General features: G+C 42.0%; 1 protein-coding gene across 1 annotated transcript in view; it reads right to left on the bottom strand.

Annotated features, from left to right (window-relative positions):
• osbpl10b (oxysterol binding protein-like 10b) overlaps window positions 1–19,642 on the bottom strand; it is a 64,267-nt gene that overhangs the window by 6,415 nt on the left and 38,210 nt on the right. Inside the window, exons 7-8 of the mRNA XM_068734616.1 lie at window positions 5,894–6,058; window positions 3,452–3,974 (exon numbers count right to left, since the gene is read on the bottom strand). Coding sequence (XP_068590717.1) covers window positions 3,452–3,974; window positions 5,894–6,058 — 688 coding nt within the window. The remainder of the gene's footprint in view (window positions 1–3,451; window positions 3,975–5,893; window positions 6,059–19,642) is intronic.

Genomic DNA, 19,642 nt, shown 5'->3' with positions numbered 1-19,642 from the left:
GGTGAACAAGGATGTGCGGCAGCCTGGAAGTAGTACAGTCTTGTTCAGTTGCAGAGGGAAAGTGGGCAAGGTGACATGCATTCCAAATATTGTCATCACTGACAAATAAAGAGTTTGGGCCTGTTCTGTATCTCATAGTTGCTTAAGAATTGCATCTAAAGCAGAGATCGGCAACCTTTTTATTTTTGTGCCATATCAACATTAAGGTTAACATTAAGTTAAATTTTGACATCAGAAATAACGGATCTGTAATTTAATTCCATGCATACAGGCAGCGTGCATAGCAACACTTAAAAAAAAAAAATGTCTCCCATAATCATCGCCACACGGCTCCCAGCATGGCGGCAGCTGGGCGGGCAGCTCGCAGCTAACAGTGCAAACAGCGCTAATGGTGCAAATTGCACCATTAGGGCGACTGTGGCTCAGTGGTAGAGCAATGTCCTTCTCCAATCAGAGGATTGGCGGTTCGAACCCCGGCTCCACTAGTCCATGTCAATGTGTCCTTGGGCAAGAGACTTGACCCTTAACGCCGCACCTTGCGTGGTAGCCCCTGCTATCAGCATATGAATGGGTGTGAATAGGTGAATGATGACATGTGGTGTCAAAGCGCTATACAAGTACAAGTCCATTTACCATTTACCATAATAGTGCAAACAGTGGCAACAGTCCTGACAGAGCCAACTGTGTTTACCTGAAGAGGAACGGTGGGCGCTGCACTGCGCTTCTGTGACAACGTTATCGGCTGTAACCGCTGTATGAGTTAGCCAGTGGGGCCCGCTCACATGACTAACATACAATAAAAGGCACGCGCTATGTCAACAAAGCACAGAGAAGCTTGGATTACAATACAGACGGAGAGTGACTTCAATTCTCTGCTCTGTTAGACATTAGTCCACTATATCTTTGCATAGCAAATAGTTGATTGCTGCTGTATTAATGCTCTGCATCTTGTATAGAGAACATTTTACAGGCTGTCTTGGTTGCAGGGCACTGAGGAAAATTAGCTAGATGTTTTTCAGAACGACACCTACAAACAGGTGCAGGAAGATGTAGCAGTGGCGTGGGAGGACTTGGGTGAGGGTACGTTTTTATTATTTAAAATCTTTTAAGAGGCATGTGAACAGCACTTTACAGCTTATCCTGGGACACTACTATCTGCTGCCATTGTTTTGGCTTGTTAAACAGGTGATTCTACGTTTGTTGGAATTGTAACAGCTTTATCCGGTGTTGAATCTGGTTTAGCATGCAGCATTGACGCTGGGATTAGTCGCATGTTTAATTAGCTGGTCACGGATCATTTAATCAGTGTTTGTCAAAATCACATTTTGTAACACGGTCATGCAGCCACACACTGTGCAATGGTCTCATGGAGTTCCTGTGCGCGTTTGTTATCTGGAGGCATGAACAACTTTCCCTTTGGGCATGTTTCTAAAGCAGCAACGGCAGAGCGAACAGCATCAACCTGCATCTGGCAATGAGTGGAGGATCCCCTTGGTTCCTGGGACATGGAGTAAAGTAGCCTTTTCCCCGAGTGTTAGGCCAAGCATTCCTCGTGGCATTTATCACCAGCAAGTATTTGTATTTGTACATCTAGGACCGTGACATCGTCACCACTAAACGTACAACAGCTCTTGTCATATGAAGTTGTGTGATGTTTATCTCCTGTGTACCAAATTATCAAACTTTTGCAAATTTCTAAAAGTAAAACGCGATAAGGAGGAGTGATCGAGGACTGGTCCCCGCTAATGAATGCTTACTGCTGGCCTAATTACAGCTAGCTTTCACTGGCCCGAGGCTACGGCAACCACACTGGCCTGCTTTCCTCTCTCTCTCTCTCTCTCTCTCTCTCTCTCTCTCTCTCTCTCTCTCTCTCTCTCTAATAAACACACACACACTTACACACAGTTAAATTTGGTTATGCTCATTTGTTGCCAAACTGCTGCCAAAAGGTAGAGAAGCTATGTCTTGAACCCATTTACATGATTTCATATAAGATGACAGTTGTCCATTATACACATTCTGTTTCCATTTAAATTGTTATTCTAAAAAATGACTGATTGAGAGAGAGGACTGGCGGAGGCCACTGATTCTAAGTGACTTCAGTGATGTAAGGAGGATTTGTCACTCTGAACTCAATACATCCTCAGAATGTCACCTTATCCTCGCCTGACGCTGTCCTACACATAAACATGTGGAATAGGTTTCAAGTCAGCTCGTCGGATGCATGGGTGTGTCTGTCTAGTTTCACAGCAGCCTTGCGTTAGCTGTGTAAGATGTAATCAAGGTGAACACAAAATGCAAACATGCATGACGGCACTCTGTTTTGCTGAAACGGTTTTCCAATTAGAGGCTGCAGATGGAGCACACATACGAGTGCTGCTGTTTCGGAGGGCTGTGGGGATTTAATCAGCTGAAGGAGGCTCTCGTACAGTCTGCAAACAGCTGTGGATGTCAGATTGCGGTAATGATTAACCATTTAATCCATCTGACAACAGACTGCTACATTTTAAGTTTTCTCTTTATTGTTATTCAAAACCCCACAAACTTCTTTTAATAATGATCCAATGTTGGTTTTTCCTGTGTTTTCCTTTGCATTTGCATTGTGGTGTTTAGGCACACAACAACAACTTGGTTAGGTTACGGAAAAGATTGTGGTTTGGGTTAAAATAACTAGTGGCGTTACTTAATTTCAGAAGTTACCAAACAAATAGGTCAACGTTTAGGTTAGAATAACTAAGAAAGTGACGTTACTTAAGTATGGTAGTTTTGTGACAAATAAGTCAACGTTGATTTTGGTTTCACACGGGGTACAAGCAGCGGTCTCCTGGGTCAACTTATCCTACAACAGTTCGTACGATATCGTATAAGTTACTTATTTTTTGTGCGTTTTCCTATGAAAGCCAGATATATGTGTCAATTTCCAATCATTACATCAGTACGCACGTTACCGCTTTTGCGGTCTCTATACTTCCTCGTTTATGATTAAGTTGATAACGTAAGCAATGATTTTGTAGGGTACCTACTAATTACGGCAAACAATTTTTTGTAGGTATAGCTATGAATGCTGGATGAGACCAGCCTGCCTGAGTGAAGGTCTGGTGTTTTTAGACCCACCCATCCACCCCAACTTTTCCTCCCATCACAGACTTTATTGCTCTTTATACTACATCACCTGTCCTGGCTCACGATTACGTGGTGTACATACAAATTGATAATGTGGGTTGTATACGAATTACAGTGCATTACTGTTCGTAGGTATACAGAGTACAGTGTGCACACTTGTGCCATCTAAACCGCAGCAGGGCATTACAATACCAAACAAATGGAAGAAACATCTCTTCAAGGTCAGGAGAATATCAACCTGTAACCATGTTCCTTGTGCAATTCTTTGCAATGCTCTGGAAATCAGGCACACACTTGTTTTTTTAGAACAGGCTAAACGTTCTCTTACCTTCCCCGACCATGGACACTCCAACAGACATGCCCAGGAACTTGCTCTTGGTCCAGACATGAGTGTTGACACACATCTTCTTCTCCTTGCACTCGCAGTAGAAGCCTGACACAGGTGGGTGGTGGGACACCTGCTCCGCCACGAACCGAACACGATAGCAGTCTGAGTTTCTTCTGCTGCTGCCGTCTGTCCCCCTCTGTGGGGACCCGGGAATGGTAGAAGTGGCCGTGGGTGCCGAGTTGGGCGCGGTACAGTTGGTAGTCCTGAGAGGTCGAACGCGGTCCCGAGGCACATACCAGGAACAGTGGAAGTTCTCACCCAGGATTGGGTTGTAGGGCTTCTTGGCCACAGCGCCCTTCCGGCCCTCGTGGAAGGCAGTCAGGTAGTACTCCACAAAGCGGACAATGCGCTCCTCTGGCGTGCAGCCGGAGGTGATGGAGAGGAACATGTCGGGGTGAGCCATGAAGTTGGCGTACATCTCCAGCAGGGAGCGCTTCTCCAGGATGAAGGTAGGGAGCACCACCTGACAGAGGGATGGACAGAGATGACAACAAAAATGGAGGAATACATGTAAAATCTACTGTGTGATCATTGTGCAGACGTCCTACAGTTGTGGTTATATTAAAAATATACACAAGTGAACAGGTGTTTTTTCTTTCAACATGAAAGACAGCCTGAGGGGATCCAAAGAAACCTGATCCATAATGTGACTCATGTGTCTTCAAAGCACCCTTGAATACTTCCAGTATCGATACCTTCTTATCCTTAAACACCAACCTGGACTCTTAGAAATTAGGTTCCCATACAAGGAAACTGCATTGTCAATTACATTTTGAGGGAAATACATTTTCATCGTCTATATTGCCTGTTGATTCATCCAAGGCAAGTGAGTTTGTATCTCATCGTCTTGCTGCAGTGGAATGTGACAGCGGTATCTAATTTATTTTCTCTTTCCTTTCATCCTTTTGCTTTCCTTATAGCGTGGCCTCCATCACATCACTCATACACTCTTTTAGTAATTTTAGTAAGATAAGATAAGATAATCCTTTATTAGTCCTGCAGTGGGGAAATTTACAGGATCACAGCAGCAAAGTGGACAGTGCAAACAAGGTACATGGTAAAAAAATAAGAGCAGCAAATATTATAAATAAGTAATAAACAGTAAAGAATATCAACTAAGTAAAAAAGAACAAAAATCCACAATTACTAAATATAACTAAAAATAAAAAATATTATATATACAGACAGAGTATTTTTTTATTGCACAGTGTAATTATTGCACCGATTTTTTAGTGTTGTTAGTTGTGTTGTGTGGTCTACTGGGAGCACAGCTGGTTGTGCAGCCTGACAGCAGCAGGAAGGAAGGACCTGCGGTACCTCTCCTTCACACACCGGGGGTGAATCAGCCGGTGGCTGAAGGAGCTGCACAGAGGTGCCAGGGCGTCCCACATGGGGTGGGAGGTGTTGTTCATCAGGGATGATAGCTTAGCCATCATCCTCCTGTCTCCCACCACCTCCACCATATCCAGTGGATACCCCAGTACACTGCTGGCCTTCTTAATAAGTTTGTTGAGTCTGTTCCTGTCAGCTGTTTCATGTCATGTAAGTTTTACTTCGTAATTTGCCGAAACTCTCTATCAGCCTTCAGATTACATAAAGTCAAGCCTGTTACACAACCTGACTGTCCATATGATGACACCTCACGGTCAAATGTGGCGTTTTGATCGAGCCACACCGGAGGGCCGGAGTCAAAACATCGATCCCTGTCACACTGCAACACCACGAGTCAATATGGACATGGCAAGAGCAAATGGTTCTTTCATAATCTGCCCACAGACCCCCCCCGTCTCTCAGGTATTCGAGGTCAGAATCCCCTTCTGTTGCACATCGTCGCCACATTATCCCTGTGACCAGAGCACTGGTCCAGCAGTAATCAGATTGAGCTCACTGGTCTGAGAGAGTCATCACAATCTCATGACCAGAGGACATCTGACTAACTACGACCAAAAACCAGGGCGGGGGGAGAAAGAGGAAGGCAAGTGTTAAATAAAGACGCGATGGTGTATTATTTATAGCACTGGCCCAAATATAGACACTAGTTTCGCCACGGTACTGGTGGTAACAACTAGTAACGCTGAAGCGTTTTGTGCTCTACCATTTGCGCTGGTCTAAACTGCCAGGCTGGGTTCATTAATCCAACCTGTTCACACTCCCAACTTAATAGCCTTTGCCTGCTCTATGTCGGCTTGGAAAGGCCCCGGGTGAAGGTGGCTCTGACCGTAGTAAGCTTTACAGCACCCTTTCGCTTGAACCTTGTCGCTCGCTCAGCACTGGGAACTGGCTGACAGCATTGTTTCTTGGACAGGGTCTATCTCGTTTAAGGTTTGGTCTTTTCACATGCTACCTAAAACCTGATTGATCAAGGTAGAATCTTACACTTACTCGTGTCAAGTCCATGCCAAGTTTCAGCTGGGACAGGAGGTGAAGCATGATGCTTCTCTGGTCATCCAGAACTCCCAGGTCTTCCTCCTCATTGTCCTCTGTGTCTGTGGTCTCGTCGCAGCGATCTAGGGTTTCTTGGCTGCTGGTTTGGCTCTGCTGCTGTCCCTGGTGGCGGAGACACAAATGACTATTGGTAAAGCTAGCAAGAAGAGGCCCTTGTGAAATAGATAGCGAAAGGGGAGTAGAACGCCAATGGCAGGCTTATACTCAGTCTACATCCGGTGAGTCAGACTACAGGGACATAGACAGATGTAGGCAGACATAATGCACATATCGGCAAGTTCCATTATCTATTTAGATGTATGAATGGGACTTTTGGAAGGGCAAAACAAAGTCCAGCTCAACAAACACTCTCATCGTGTAATTCTACATGTGTACACTGTGTGGTCAAAAGGATGGGGACAACCCTTCCACATACTTTTTTGCCTTTGGCTGTTTGTAGTTGTGTTAGTTGTACTTAGTTCCAATGCAGGGAAAACTTAGAAGAAACTTACAGCAAAAAATGACACTTTAGATAATCATGCGCTTTTGGCTTTAAAGCAACAGTTCGGGTTTGATCATTTTCTATCCATTGTACGTTTCTGCAAACGTGATGCGAGGCTGATATGAAACATATTCATGAAACATTGTTTTGGTTCAGAAATGTAGATATTTAACGTATCCTGTGGTTTGCAGAAATGTACAATGCCAAAAAAATGTCTGGCAACAGGGTTAGGCTGGAATGTGGTCTTCTGTGCCCTGGTCCTCTTGACCTGGCCGTCTCTGACAAAAGGTACATGGGAGACTAAAGGTCAAGAGTGTTATCGGCTGGTCTGGTGAAAAGACAACTACCATCTTTTCTCAACCCTCTCTTCCGTCTATCTAATTTCCCTTCTTCTGTCTGTTCCTTTGCCTATTGACTGTGCTGTACATCCTCAGCTGGAGCATGAAATGAATCGATCGATCGATCAGAAGAACAGGACAGATTGGCCTCTCAGTCGCTGCCCTCCTATCTCCAGATTAGGTTAATATCATCGAACCATTCAAACGAAAAAGGGAAAGATTCTTAAGGACTCCATTTGAAGTCTGACGTTAACAGAGGAAACTGTGGCATCAAAATGGAACCATTTCAATTTGAGTGTTTATTATTATAAGTATGGTTTTGGAGAGATTCCTGAGTCCATCACGGCTTTCCCTGTCCAGCCTCCCAGCACTCTGCAGCCACTTGGATCCTCAATCTGCAGCAGCTGAGGCGAAAGAGAGCCGTACTCTTATTGTTGCTAATGCATAATGTAAGAAGGAGCCGCCAGGCCCCACAACATAGAGGGGACTCAAAAGAGATCCCTCCTCTGGCCCATTACTCATTAGTCTTTGTGATTTAACACTGTAACGTGTGGAAGTTGAAAAATAGATAGATAGATAGATAGCTAGATAGATAGATAGATAGATAGATAGATAGATAGATAGATAGATAGATAGATAGATAGATAGATAGATAGATACTAACTTTATTGATCCCGCGAGGGGAAATTATTTTGTTACAAGCAGCAATAGGTTACAGAGCAGCAATAGGTCACAGGTAAAAAATCTTATTATATATAAAGAAAAAAGAAAAAGAAAAATACAAGAAAAATACACATCACAATATATACAATTATAATATAGTAAAGATGTTATATAAAAAATGCACACTATATACACAGTGAATAGAACAGAATAATATTAAATCAACTAAATAAACAGTAGTGCAGAGGTTTAACGATTTGATTTGGCCCGAGGTGATTTATTGTATAGTACAGGGACTGTCACACAGGCTTAGTTACAATCCAGCTCCATGAAGTTCGTCACATGTAAAAAAATAAATAATGATGTTTGATCATATCAGGCTCAAGTTCATGGATATGCCATGAAATTAAGCTTAGAGGAATGCAAATGTAAAAAAAAAATGTTGTAAATATCAAGCATGAAAAACAATTATTCTGTGTGTATGTGTCATCTAAATCATGAATGTGAACCCAAAATCGTAGGTAGGAAAAATATTTCCCCAAATGAAAACCAAAATTCATAAACAAGACATGTGAAACTTGTGACCAAACATTTCAATTGCCCATTGACCTGAATAAATGTAAACGCTGCTCCCTGTACACAGGAGGGAACAGCATCAGGTGCAGGATCGTAGACATCATATGCCCTTAAAGGTACGGTAACGTTTGTTATACAAGTGCTACTTTTCCCTTCTATTTCATTTTTTAATGAAGTCACAGTTGTCTGTGACTGCAGAACTGAGTCTAAAAAAAGGGGGGAGCAATTGAAAAACCGGTAAAGATGTGTAATACTTGAATTTAAAGCCCTGCTTTTAGGCAACAAACTGTGCATTACTAATAGTTCCATTGTTTGTTCACAATAAAAAGGTATCTTGATATTTAATCTTCTCAATAAATAACTATGATTTGTGACTCAAAATAACCCGAAGCAAGTGTGTGTCATCCCAGATCTTACAGAGACTGTTTTCATTTCTATATTACCTTTACTGGGAAATATAGAAATGACAAACTAACTTGTAATAAGTTGGTTTCTAATTTTTACAGCTATCAATGATGTTGTCCTATGCATCATTTTAATAAGGTCTGAGTTGGAAATTGATAATATTATGTCTGGTTGTATGTGTTGGTTGTACGCAACAAATGCACATTAACTTTTGAATTGCTTTTGCACAAAACATAATTATGCATCACCCGAAGTCATCATCATAAATAAAGCAAAAGGTTACATACGTTAGTCCTATGAGGGCACCTTGCGTGTGCATAGTAATGATACTGTATGGCAATCATGACTTTATGTTAGCAGAAAACCTGCTAATTCCCCTTAATATTGAGGGTTGTAACAACATACATTTTTGGGGGCTTAACCAGCGGTTCTAATGGACAGACACTGTATTCTCACAAATTATGTACAAATATATACTCAGAATAGTCTGGCAGTAAAAAAAGCAATGCAAGTAAATGACGCCATGCTGGAGGATTCAAATGATTGATAATGATGATAGTGGTAGCGACCTGTCAATCACAAGGTAGCCCCGTCCCAGAGCATTCCCTGCTTTATGGTCTGTTATGATGGACCATAATTTACGAAATGAACATCATGCTGTTTTGAAGAAGACTTGAAACTAGAGATTGAGACCATAAACTCATGTTTACAATGTTTACTGAGGTAATAAATCAAGTGAGAAGTAGGGTCATTTTCTCATAGACTTCTATACAATCTGACTTCTTTTTGCAACCAGAGGAGTCGCCCCCTGCTGTCCTTTAGAAGGAATGCAAATTTAAGACAATTCCACATTTGCTTTACTTTTCAACCAAGTAGTTTTGTTGCCTAAACCTGAGGCCTAAGTTGTTTTTTTTAAAAGACAGTGTATGCATGTATTGAGCGAATGTTGTCACGTTGAAGCGTCTTTGGGTAAGACAACAAACAAGAGTAGTAACAAAACTCTCAGAATGTTCCTTTAAGCCTGAGAATCTAAAATAGGAAAAAAATTCTTTTGAATAATTCATTAACAATGGGGTTTACTCTGAGGTTATGTAAGACTGTGCCACACACATTCCCTCTGTCTCTCTCTCTCTCTCACACACACACACACACACACACACACACACACACACACACACACACACACACACACTCACATTTTCTTATCTGTGTGCCCAGTTCCTCCCAATGCCCAGCTCCAGGAAGTTTATTACAAGTTGTAAATGGCTGGGCTGTTTCAACCGTCTGCCCACCCTGCCATTTACTCACATCACATTTAACACAAAACGCACACACAGTCTCACACTCTTGGCCATACAGATTCACAAACATACAATATAATCCTGCCAACTTTTATGGACAAACAACTATTATCCATCCACTCTCTGGATCATCGCTGTGGTAACAGAACAAAATGATGAACTAATATCACAACATGCACGCACACACACACACACACACACACACACACACACACACACACACACACACACACAAAAAAAACACACACAGTAGTGATTTCCCACTCACGTTGTTGGGCTGGCATGCAACCACTGCTGACTTGTTGGGAGTCCTGCTAGATTTCATGTCCACCATCCGGAGTAAGACAGACAGAGAGGTGGTGGGAGAGACCCTTGCTGATGTCCCAGCACCGACACTACCACAGCAAGTGACAGACGGAGCCGAGGGCAGGGTGACAGAGCCAGAGTGAGGAGAGGCTGACAGACATTCACGAAAGGGAGGTGAGATGAGAAGAGGAGGAAAGAGGAGATGAACGGAGAGAGAGAGAGAGAGAGAGAGAGAGAGAGAGAGAGAGAGAGAGAGAGAGAGAGAGAGAGAGAGAGAGAGAGAGAGAGAAAGCGGGAGAGTATAGAGCTCTGCCTGCTACACTTTTGACAGGCAGATTAAAAGTGATGCCGACAATCCCCACCGGCCTCCCTCTTCAAATAAGCCCCGCCTCCTGCATATACACACTGTGTTACATCAGAACCCGCCCTACTCTAATGCCTCCTCCTCTTCTCACCATCTCCCTCTTGCCTCTTGCCTCCCCTCACTCACTCCGCTTCCTCCCTCAGTGCTCCTTCCCTGCCTGTTTCTCTCGTTCACTTTTATGTCCTCTTTCCGGCGTCCCATCCCCCTCTTCCTTCTATACCTCTATCCACCCACCCCTGGCTACAAAATGCCGTGGTACAGTCTGTGTAATTACCACTATGGAAGCAACTGTGGGCTGAGGGCTGAGTGCAGCTGCTCCCTATGTCCTTATTGTCAACTCAGCAATGGTGCACATGACGTGTTGGTGTTAACGGGCAGCCCAGTTATGCAGTTCTTTGAAAAAAAGAAGAAAGAAAACACTTATGGAAACCTCAAGGGATGGTTCTAGTTCATTATATCCGCCAGGGGACCATGGGATCGGTTGTGTGTGTGAGTCTGTGTGTCCGTCTGTGAGTGAGTCTGTGAGGGACTGTGTCTGTCCACAGCGAATTTTGCATTCTGCTGCAAAACTGCATAACATTTTGGGTGGCCAGCTATGGCTGCATTACTCAAGGAGCTCTTGTGGTTGCACTCTGGGCGGCTGTGGCTCAGAGGTTGTATGCCAATCAGAAGATCGGCAGTTTGGTCACCCGGCTCCTCTAGTCCAGTGATTCTCAGCTAGAAAAGAGCCAGACCAGTTGAGAACCACTGCTCTAGTCCATGTTGATGTATCCTTGGGCAAGACACTTAGACCCAATTGGCTGTATGTGTGTTGTGAATGGGCAGTTAGTCCTAATGGATAGCGGCACCTTGCATGGTAGCCCCTGCCATCAGTGTATGAATGGGTGTGAATGGGTGAATGACATGTAGTGTTAAAGCGCTTTGAGGCGTCGGAAGACTAGACAGGTGCTTACAAGTACAAGTACATTTACTATTTACTTTATTGCTTGTTTTGTACCGACTGCTGACTTCTAACTCACATGCTTATCCGGTCCCTGGCTGGTAGGGGCCACAAGTGATCACACAGCTGAGTACATCTCTGACCCCCCCCCCATCCACCACCCTGCTCCCACAGAGGGGGGATAACAGTTTGCAGTGTTTTCGGCTAACAGCTAACAGAACTATCAGTACACACAGCACCTACATAGCAGCCGGACACTGCTCTGCGGCTCACTGTTATTTTACATGTTTACATTTTAGATATTGTGCTATATTCAGGTTGAATCGATAAGTCATCCTCAATAATTGTGCGGCCTTCTCAATCAACATAAACTTTAAGTTATTTTTAACTTTTGAAAAAAATGTTGAAAGCCTGGGAAATTTTTTTGACATTGGCAAACCACTGATATGTTGAATATCAACTTTTTTGCATTCGGTCAGAACAAGTGATGAAGTACAACGAGCGACACCTAGAGCAAGTGACATGAACATCAAGCTACAGTTATTAAAATGTATGTTGTATAATAACAAGTTTAACAGGGAAGAAACTCTACTAAGGGCGGGTGGAGTGGGTCAAACAAACACAGGACATTCACTCAGCAAATCGCTGTCCATGTCCCCTGTGAAACCAAAAGTAAGCAATGACTTAATGCTTGTTATGTAGTTTCGCTTTATGTTGTCACGTTGCGTTGTTACGTTATTATTTAACACACATGATCTTCTTTCTCACCTTAACCAAGCTGTTTTGTTGCCTAAAACTAACCAATTGTTTCACAACGTTAGCCACGTGGCATTGTGTGTATCTGCTAGCAAGGCTGACATGAAACCTATTCATGAAACATAGTTTTAGTTCAGAAACGTCAACGTCTAACGTATCTAAAAAAAATTATTTCGGGCAACTGGGTTGAAGCTGAAGATAAATAAATTCCATAAGGAATGTAAAACTAGATTCAGATTTCATTAAATGTTATTGTCAGTAATGAACATAAATTTTGAAAAGCATTCATTATTTTTGTAAATTTTAAAACGAACTGTGGTGTTTGGAACTTGAGGCATTTGGACTAATAAGTATTTCCATTTTGGAGTATGTGCATTTGTGCATGTGGGTATTTGTGAACGTCTATCCTCTAATCCTTCTCATACCCCATGACTCGTCTTTATTCCCAGCGGGCTGATCAGCAGCAGACCAAACACATGACTATCTCCCACTTTTTTTTCACTTTGTTTATGCTAAAAACTTTTATTGCACAGTGGAAAGAAGAGACAAGGAATTTGAAGATAGACAGATGATGCGACAAGGCATTCAGACACAGGGTCATAAGGTCACATGATTTCACATTTACATTGTGAAATTTACAGACATTTACAGGCTGCCTAAAGAGACGGATTGAGAGCAGTAAGGTGAGTGGGATGACGGAGGAAAACCAACGAAAGATGAGAGACTTCTGTCAACTCCATTCTAATCTCTTGGTAATCCCCCCTCCAACCCTTCCATCAGATTGATTCAGGTTGAACTATTAATTCCGTGTTCACTGTCATGGCAACCAGCAGCTTATGGGATCAACCAGTTTCTTCTGCAGATCACCACCTTGTCATGATGGACAAAACAGGGATTTGGATACACTATGATATAAGTGTAGTGTTTTGTGTTTATAGACACTTATATAGGTGTAAATTGTCTATACTGGCTTGGGTGGATGAGTGTGTGTGTGTGTGTGTGTGTGTGTGTGTGTGTGTGTGTGTGTGTATATAGCTGCTTCATTGCATTCTTAGGTAGTGTTCGTGATTCATCAGAGGGGTGGGTGGCTGGGGTGGGACTTTATTTTTATGTTTTATTTTTCCTGACTCTCCCCAGAGATATACATTTTTTTTGAGTGACGGGGAAAATACGTGACCCTCCCCCCATCAGAAATAACCATAATTTGTTATATTAACAACAAAGTTAGGTAGTATTAGAGAAAATAAAAAGCAAAAGATAACCTTTTTCCAACAATCAACGAGCAAACAGAGTGAGAGTTATCACCAAAACAAACAGCTGACTTCTTCAGCAAAATGCAAATCCTCCTTACAAAAAATTGCATCATCACACTGGCTGTGTGCGCGTCAGCAGAATACAGGACCTCTACTCTTACTTGGTTTAAGTCACTGCATCTCCTGACAGAACAACACCATGGTTTAATTTCAGCCTACATGCCCGCTTGTTTCTGCCCGACATTGTTGAATCAGAGCAGCTGATATTGGAATGAGTTTTTAAACCAGGAACTGTGTCAGCATTTTTGCACTTCCGGTTCCTGTGTCTCGAAGTCAATGGATTTTTTGTTAACAGGTTAGATACCTGAAACAAGGTCTGTGGTTAACGCAAGCTGAAGAGATTTGAAGTTTTGTTTTAAACTACATGAAATACGTAAGTAAATACCAAGTCATGAATTTTGAAGCTATCTCGTGTCCTAACAAAGGCGGTTGCTAACAAGTGGCTAAATGAGACTTCTGCTGATTGCATTTACGTTTCAAAAATCATAAAAGCGGTGTCCATTTGTGAAGATTATCTTTCTGAAAAAGAAGTGTATCATCAGCATTTTTTGCCCCCTAACTTTTTTATTGCAGGAATCCAAAATCAAATGGAAAATCCTATTGGCTTTATGTCGTGGGAACCAGAGTGATGCTAACTTCCTGGTTGGTCAACAAAAATATATCATCCCTAACCCCTCCCCCCCCGATGTTTAAAAATGTATTTGACGTGCTTCCCCTGTTTTGCACCCCCCCTCATACAAAGCATACTCCTTGCCTCATTTTTCTCAATGTATTTGAAGCTTTTATGTGTTGTCAAAGTTATGAATGAATGGATGCGAGTAAACGTGTGTGTTAGCATGTTACATGTGTCCCAGCAGAATGAAGGCGGAATCTTTTAAAAGCTCCTTCCTCCTGAATAATAAATGAGTGGGTGGTCCTCAGAGAAGAGTCATGACGGCACTTATGGAGACAGAAAAGAGATGGAATATTCCATGGAGTGACTGCGGGAGGACAAGAGACCAGTGTATACAACATAGAGGTGTGTGTGTGTCTCGGTGGATGGAGTACTTTTTTAAACACACAGGCATATCCTGACTTTACTTGAGCACACCATTTCATTCTCATGCAAGGCTAGAGTAGAGTTGCAGTAAAGAACTATAGCTGTGTCCCAATTCTACACCACATACTCCAGTATTCTGAACAGCAGTATGGATAGTAGTCCCTGGTGGGACTACAGAGGCTCATTGCAGTCACCAAAGGAAAAGAAAATGGTGGCCATACCTTATAAATATGAGAAAAGATGTCAAATTGAAAAGGTGAAGGTGGTTCATCAAATATCACTATATGAGAAAATATGTCAAATTGAAAAGGTGAAGGTGGTTCACTATTCTATTTAAGACAGAGGCTTGATGGTGCCACCTGATTTAATTTGCTTATATTTAGATATGTAAATCACTGAAAAATCTTGTAGCTAATCTTTTCCAATTCAATAAAGCCCAAAACATCTGCGATCCACCGTGCGTGGGACGACGGATGTGTCTGTGTGGATCCAGTGCCTCGCAATCGATGCAATGAATGCCACCAGGTCTCCAGAACTTGGAAAGGCGTCTGATTAGGACAATAAAATCCCACAACCTACAACCTAACTGCACACACAGTGAGTACAACACTACACATTGGAATACAATTTAAATCATAAACACATAAAAAAGAATTTTTTTTACGATTAAATACTTGTACTTTGTCATCCAAACCCTGGAGGTGTTCGGACCAAAAGCTTCCTTAAGTAAACTGTGAAGGTATTGTCCCAGAGCTCTGGGGAACCGGCCTCCTCTAACTGTCACACACCACTTCCTTACTGACACGCACATCTGCTAAATGTCATTAAAGAGTTATGTTTGCTTTGATTTCCCCGCTGAGAGACAGACAGCATCGCCCACCGATGCACTTCTCACTTTTGTGACAATGTTCTGTTCGCAGTCTGCTGCGCATGAGCGGCTTCTCTGCCCAGCACACTGAGACAAGTCCGTGGTGTGTGTCACCATCCCTGAGCCGTGGCTTTGAACACACATCAACACCATCGTGGTGTTGTACCTTGATTTAAAGCTGCTCATCTCGTCCGCACTGCACCGCACTTACTGGACTGATTCCATCAATTTGTCATGCCATATCTGAGTCCTTTGTCACCCTCAGCTATTCAAGGGCTTAGGTTTTGTTTCAACATTGAAGTGGACACACACATATAAAGCGATGTGTAAGACCTCCCCTCATTTTGAGTGTCAAACACCTGCATTCTGTTCAGTTTCTAATGCACCAATTTATGCTGGAATTGTCTTTATGTATCTAAATGAAAGCACAAAATTCCATTCAGTAGGTGAAATTCTAAATGTAATGGAATAAAATTCGGTAAGGCTCTCAGAAATTCTGTGTTGCTTTCAAATTTTCACGTCAATTATTTAATCATCATTATTTAATTTTAAATAATTTACAAACCCCGGGACTTTAATAGCTCAAACCGTAAATATTGAGCAAAAAGTTGATATTTAATCAAAATAAAGTCATAATATTTTAAGAAAAAAATGTCAATTTTCCTGTAGTCAAGCAAACGGTTTCTGCTGGAGCCTACTTTCCAATTTTTTTATTTATTACCTCATAGCATTTAATGTCAAAATTAATAGGTTGTGAGTTGGTATGTTACTCCTTTGACACAGTTACCGTTCTGGCATTCAACTTCATCATCCCAGAAATCTCCCCACAGCTCTTCTCGCTCTGGCATGATCATGCACAGGCTTGTGTTATTTGGCACCCCCTGGTGTTTGGGAAGAAATGCTGTTTTAGAGATGAAATGAGGATAAAAGAGACAGAAGGAGAAATGAAGCAACTGAAATGATGGACTGAAAAGACTGAAAACTGAAGTGAAAAAATCAACTCAGTCTGATCACAAGACTGAGTTCCCTGTACTGGTAAAATGTTGCTATTTTTCTCCATTTTCTTTCCCGCCGTACACTTCACTCTGGGTGTGCAGGTGGTCTGAATGCAGATGGTTTATACCTCTCTACCCTCGTGTGAGGTTCTGCCATCTAGATGCAATATAGCACTGTCCTCTTCCCGTCTAAGGGATATTTACTGCTCACCTAATGGTGGTGGAAGAGCTGTACAGCTGTTCTTTACGGCCCTGGTCCTATACACAAGGCGATCCCAGAGACGGAGAGATGCACCGCTCCGTTTCACCATGAGATGTGTGAACAGAGTGGCTGCTTTATGATCTTAATTTATTGGTGCGGTTTCACTTATATCGCTGTGGTATATAATGAATGTCACAGCTACAACGTGGCCCTGCTTTTGTATTAACTGATGTTAGGAAGCAGTTAAAGAGTTAGATAATGAATCTCAAAGCATATTGCTCTGAGGTTACTGCAAATATAGTGAGTGATATAGTACTACAGAGGCATGTTGAACAGATTTGCCCTGACAAAAGCTGTAGTCCATCTGACATCTGGTGCCAGTACTCGGACAAGCTGGTCTCACTCCAAAAGGGAGTCCGCGAAGGGTGTTTGGGAGGGGAGGCTGGATGGACCAAACAAACAGGAAGTGTTCTGTGTGAAACCTAGTCAACGTTGACTTATTTCACCATGGTTCTGTCTCGTAACTTCTGGACTTAATTAATGCACTTACAAGTGTAGCTATTTTACGTATTCTAACCCAAACCATGATCTTTGCAGAAACCTAACCAAGTACTTATGTTGCGTATAACCAAAAAACTATGTAAACCTAAGTATGCATATGTATACACTGTATGCATGTAACGAGCATATGTTACGACGTTACCGGGGTACCTAGAGTGCAGTGATGTGTGTGAAGAATTTAGACTTTTGAAAGTAAACTACTGACTTTCGGGTATAAAAACATTGTTCGGAGAGACGTAACTCAGTTCTTCATGGCGATCCTCTTTTACAGCAAACTGGCGTTTGTCGGCCTGTTGGGGAGGGGAGTGTTTGAACTCGGTTTCGTGAATCCTTACTATCGATAGTGTAATTCAGTTTGGAACTGTCTTTTAGATTTTGTGAATTATTAAATACTTTTTCATTGTAAACCGGATCCAGCTGACTTTTTGGCGTAACTTCGTCGCTCAAACAACATCAGAGCGAGAGGTCCGCGGCCTCCTGCGAGGAGAGGTTAACCACCTTTATAATTTGGCGTTCCTGGGTGGGCCTCTCAGTGAACCTCAGGACACGGACTGGACGAGGCGTTGACCGGCGATACCTTTGGGGACCCATGGACAAAGAGGAAGGCAAAACCTTTTTTAATAAATCTGTAAAGTTAGATAGAAAAACTTAGCGAAGGTATCAGAGGTCGGCGCTTCTGAAGGCCGGATAAGAGGAGAAGCTGCAGGAGGCAGCTAAAGTATATTAACTTGAAATCTAAAGTGATGAGACTGTATTGAGTGCGGAAACACATTTACAAACTGATTACAAATTTGAGTGTGATGCATGTTTGTAAATACCGTCCAGACACCGAGCTGTGACGAGAGAAAAATATACTGGGACGTCCGTCAAAGAACGGAGCGATCACCGAGTAAAGCTATCAGGGCTAAAAGCACCAATTGATTAAACGACTAACAGTGAATTGCGGATAGATTACGCTCAACAGATGATGATCTGAGTAGTCCTATACTGGCGTTCTGTGTTTAACAATACGGGGGCTTATGTACTGGGTGGGAACGAATTAGTAACAGACGAAATATTGGCTGAGACTAGCGAAGCTAAGCCAACGAGAATTCGCTGTAACTCTGCCCGCGGGGGGGGGGGATCTCGGAGAGTGGTTCGCTGGTCAAAGAATACTGAATTCTGGGGTGGAAAAGGGGAAAGTACATTGGGGAAATTTGTAGTTTAGTATCGTGGGTTTTTTTCAGAGCGAAGCCACGCTAACGAGTCAGGCTATTATCCACCCGTGATGGGAGAGAATACTGATTGCTGAAGCGTGGTTTGCTGGTGTTGTATTCTCTGAGAATGTCACTGTGTTGTTTACATCACGTGGTAAGAGAGAGTATAGTATTATAAATAAGGCTACTGTGTAGCTTAGGCAATATAGAGTAGAATAAATGGTGATTGAGATAAGATGCGGATGAATAGTTGGCCGGAGAAAGGCCTGCTCTGGTTTAATCCCAGCTATTTAGATAAAATAAACAATCGGTGAAAAACATTGGTGAAAGGCCAAGTCCCGGTTTAGTGAAATAAAGAGTGTGTGTGGAGTGTGTGGAGTACTGAGAGAAAGGTAGCTGAACCTTTTGTTCTGAGAGTGGGCTTCAGGCACATGCTTGTGGCTGGTAAGGTCTTTTGTGTTAGCATCGAGATAGCTTGCAGCACATGTTCCCGGCTAGTTTGGTCTGTTTTGAGTGAGCTGCAGGCTCATGCTATAGCGGTTGACCTGGCCTTCTGTTGTGTGTTAGCTACTGGCTCATGCTAGTAGTTAGCTTAGCCTTTTGTTTTAGCTACGAGACACGTGCTGTGAGCACAGGGTCTTTGAAAGAAAAAAAAAAACTACAAAAAATACAAAAATTCAAGTAGAACTACAAAAGTTCGCCCCCTGCTGTCCTGGAAACAAAATTGAAATAGGAATAGTAATTACATTGAAGTTGCAAAATAGTTAGAAGGAAGTACGTCATCCAGTAAATTACAATAGAGTGATTCTAGAGTGATTTCTTATTTTTGAATTTCCATTATCTTACAACTTTATTATTTTAATTCTATAAGCTTAAATTCGACACTTTGGCTTAGTTGCTAAAATTAGACATCTTAACTGCCATTGATACATTTATTTGTACTTGTTTGGTAAGTAATTCAATTTCAATTCAGCAGTTGTTAAGTTTAATTGTAATTCAATATTTAACTTCCATTGATAGTTTTGATTTTGCTTCTTCAATTGTTACATTAAAATTAATCCAGCATTTTAATTTAGATTTTGATTGAAATAGATCATTGTGATTTTGATTCAGTGTTTGAAATTTTTGGATTTTTAATCTTGGATTAGGTTTTTGACTTTTGATTGAAAAAACAGAATTTTTTATATTTGTAATATTGATCGAATTTTCCATTGTTTTATAAATTTTCATTATTTAGATTTTTTTACACAGTCAGAGCTAAAGTCAGAGCAGAAAAGGATAGAGAAGTGAAATAGAAAGCTAAGGAGAAAGGATAGACATGGAACAGTCCATGGGAAAAGAATGGAAAAGAATGAAGACAGATCTGAAGAGATGGGAAAAGA

Source organism: Cebidichthys violaceus, unplaced genomic scaffold (genome assembly GCF_023349555.1).
Source record: "Cebidichthys violaceus isolate CVI_PGR_0920_01 unplaced genomic scaffold, fCebVio1.0.p SCAF_65, whole genome shotgun sequence".
Taxonomy (NCBI): Eukaryota; Metazoa; Chordata; class Actinopteri; order Perciformes; family Stichaeidae; genus Cebidichthys; species Cebidichthys violaceus.
Note: the sequence above shows the minus strand (reverse complement) of the source record. Positions and strands in the feature narration are given on the sequence as shown.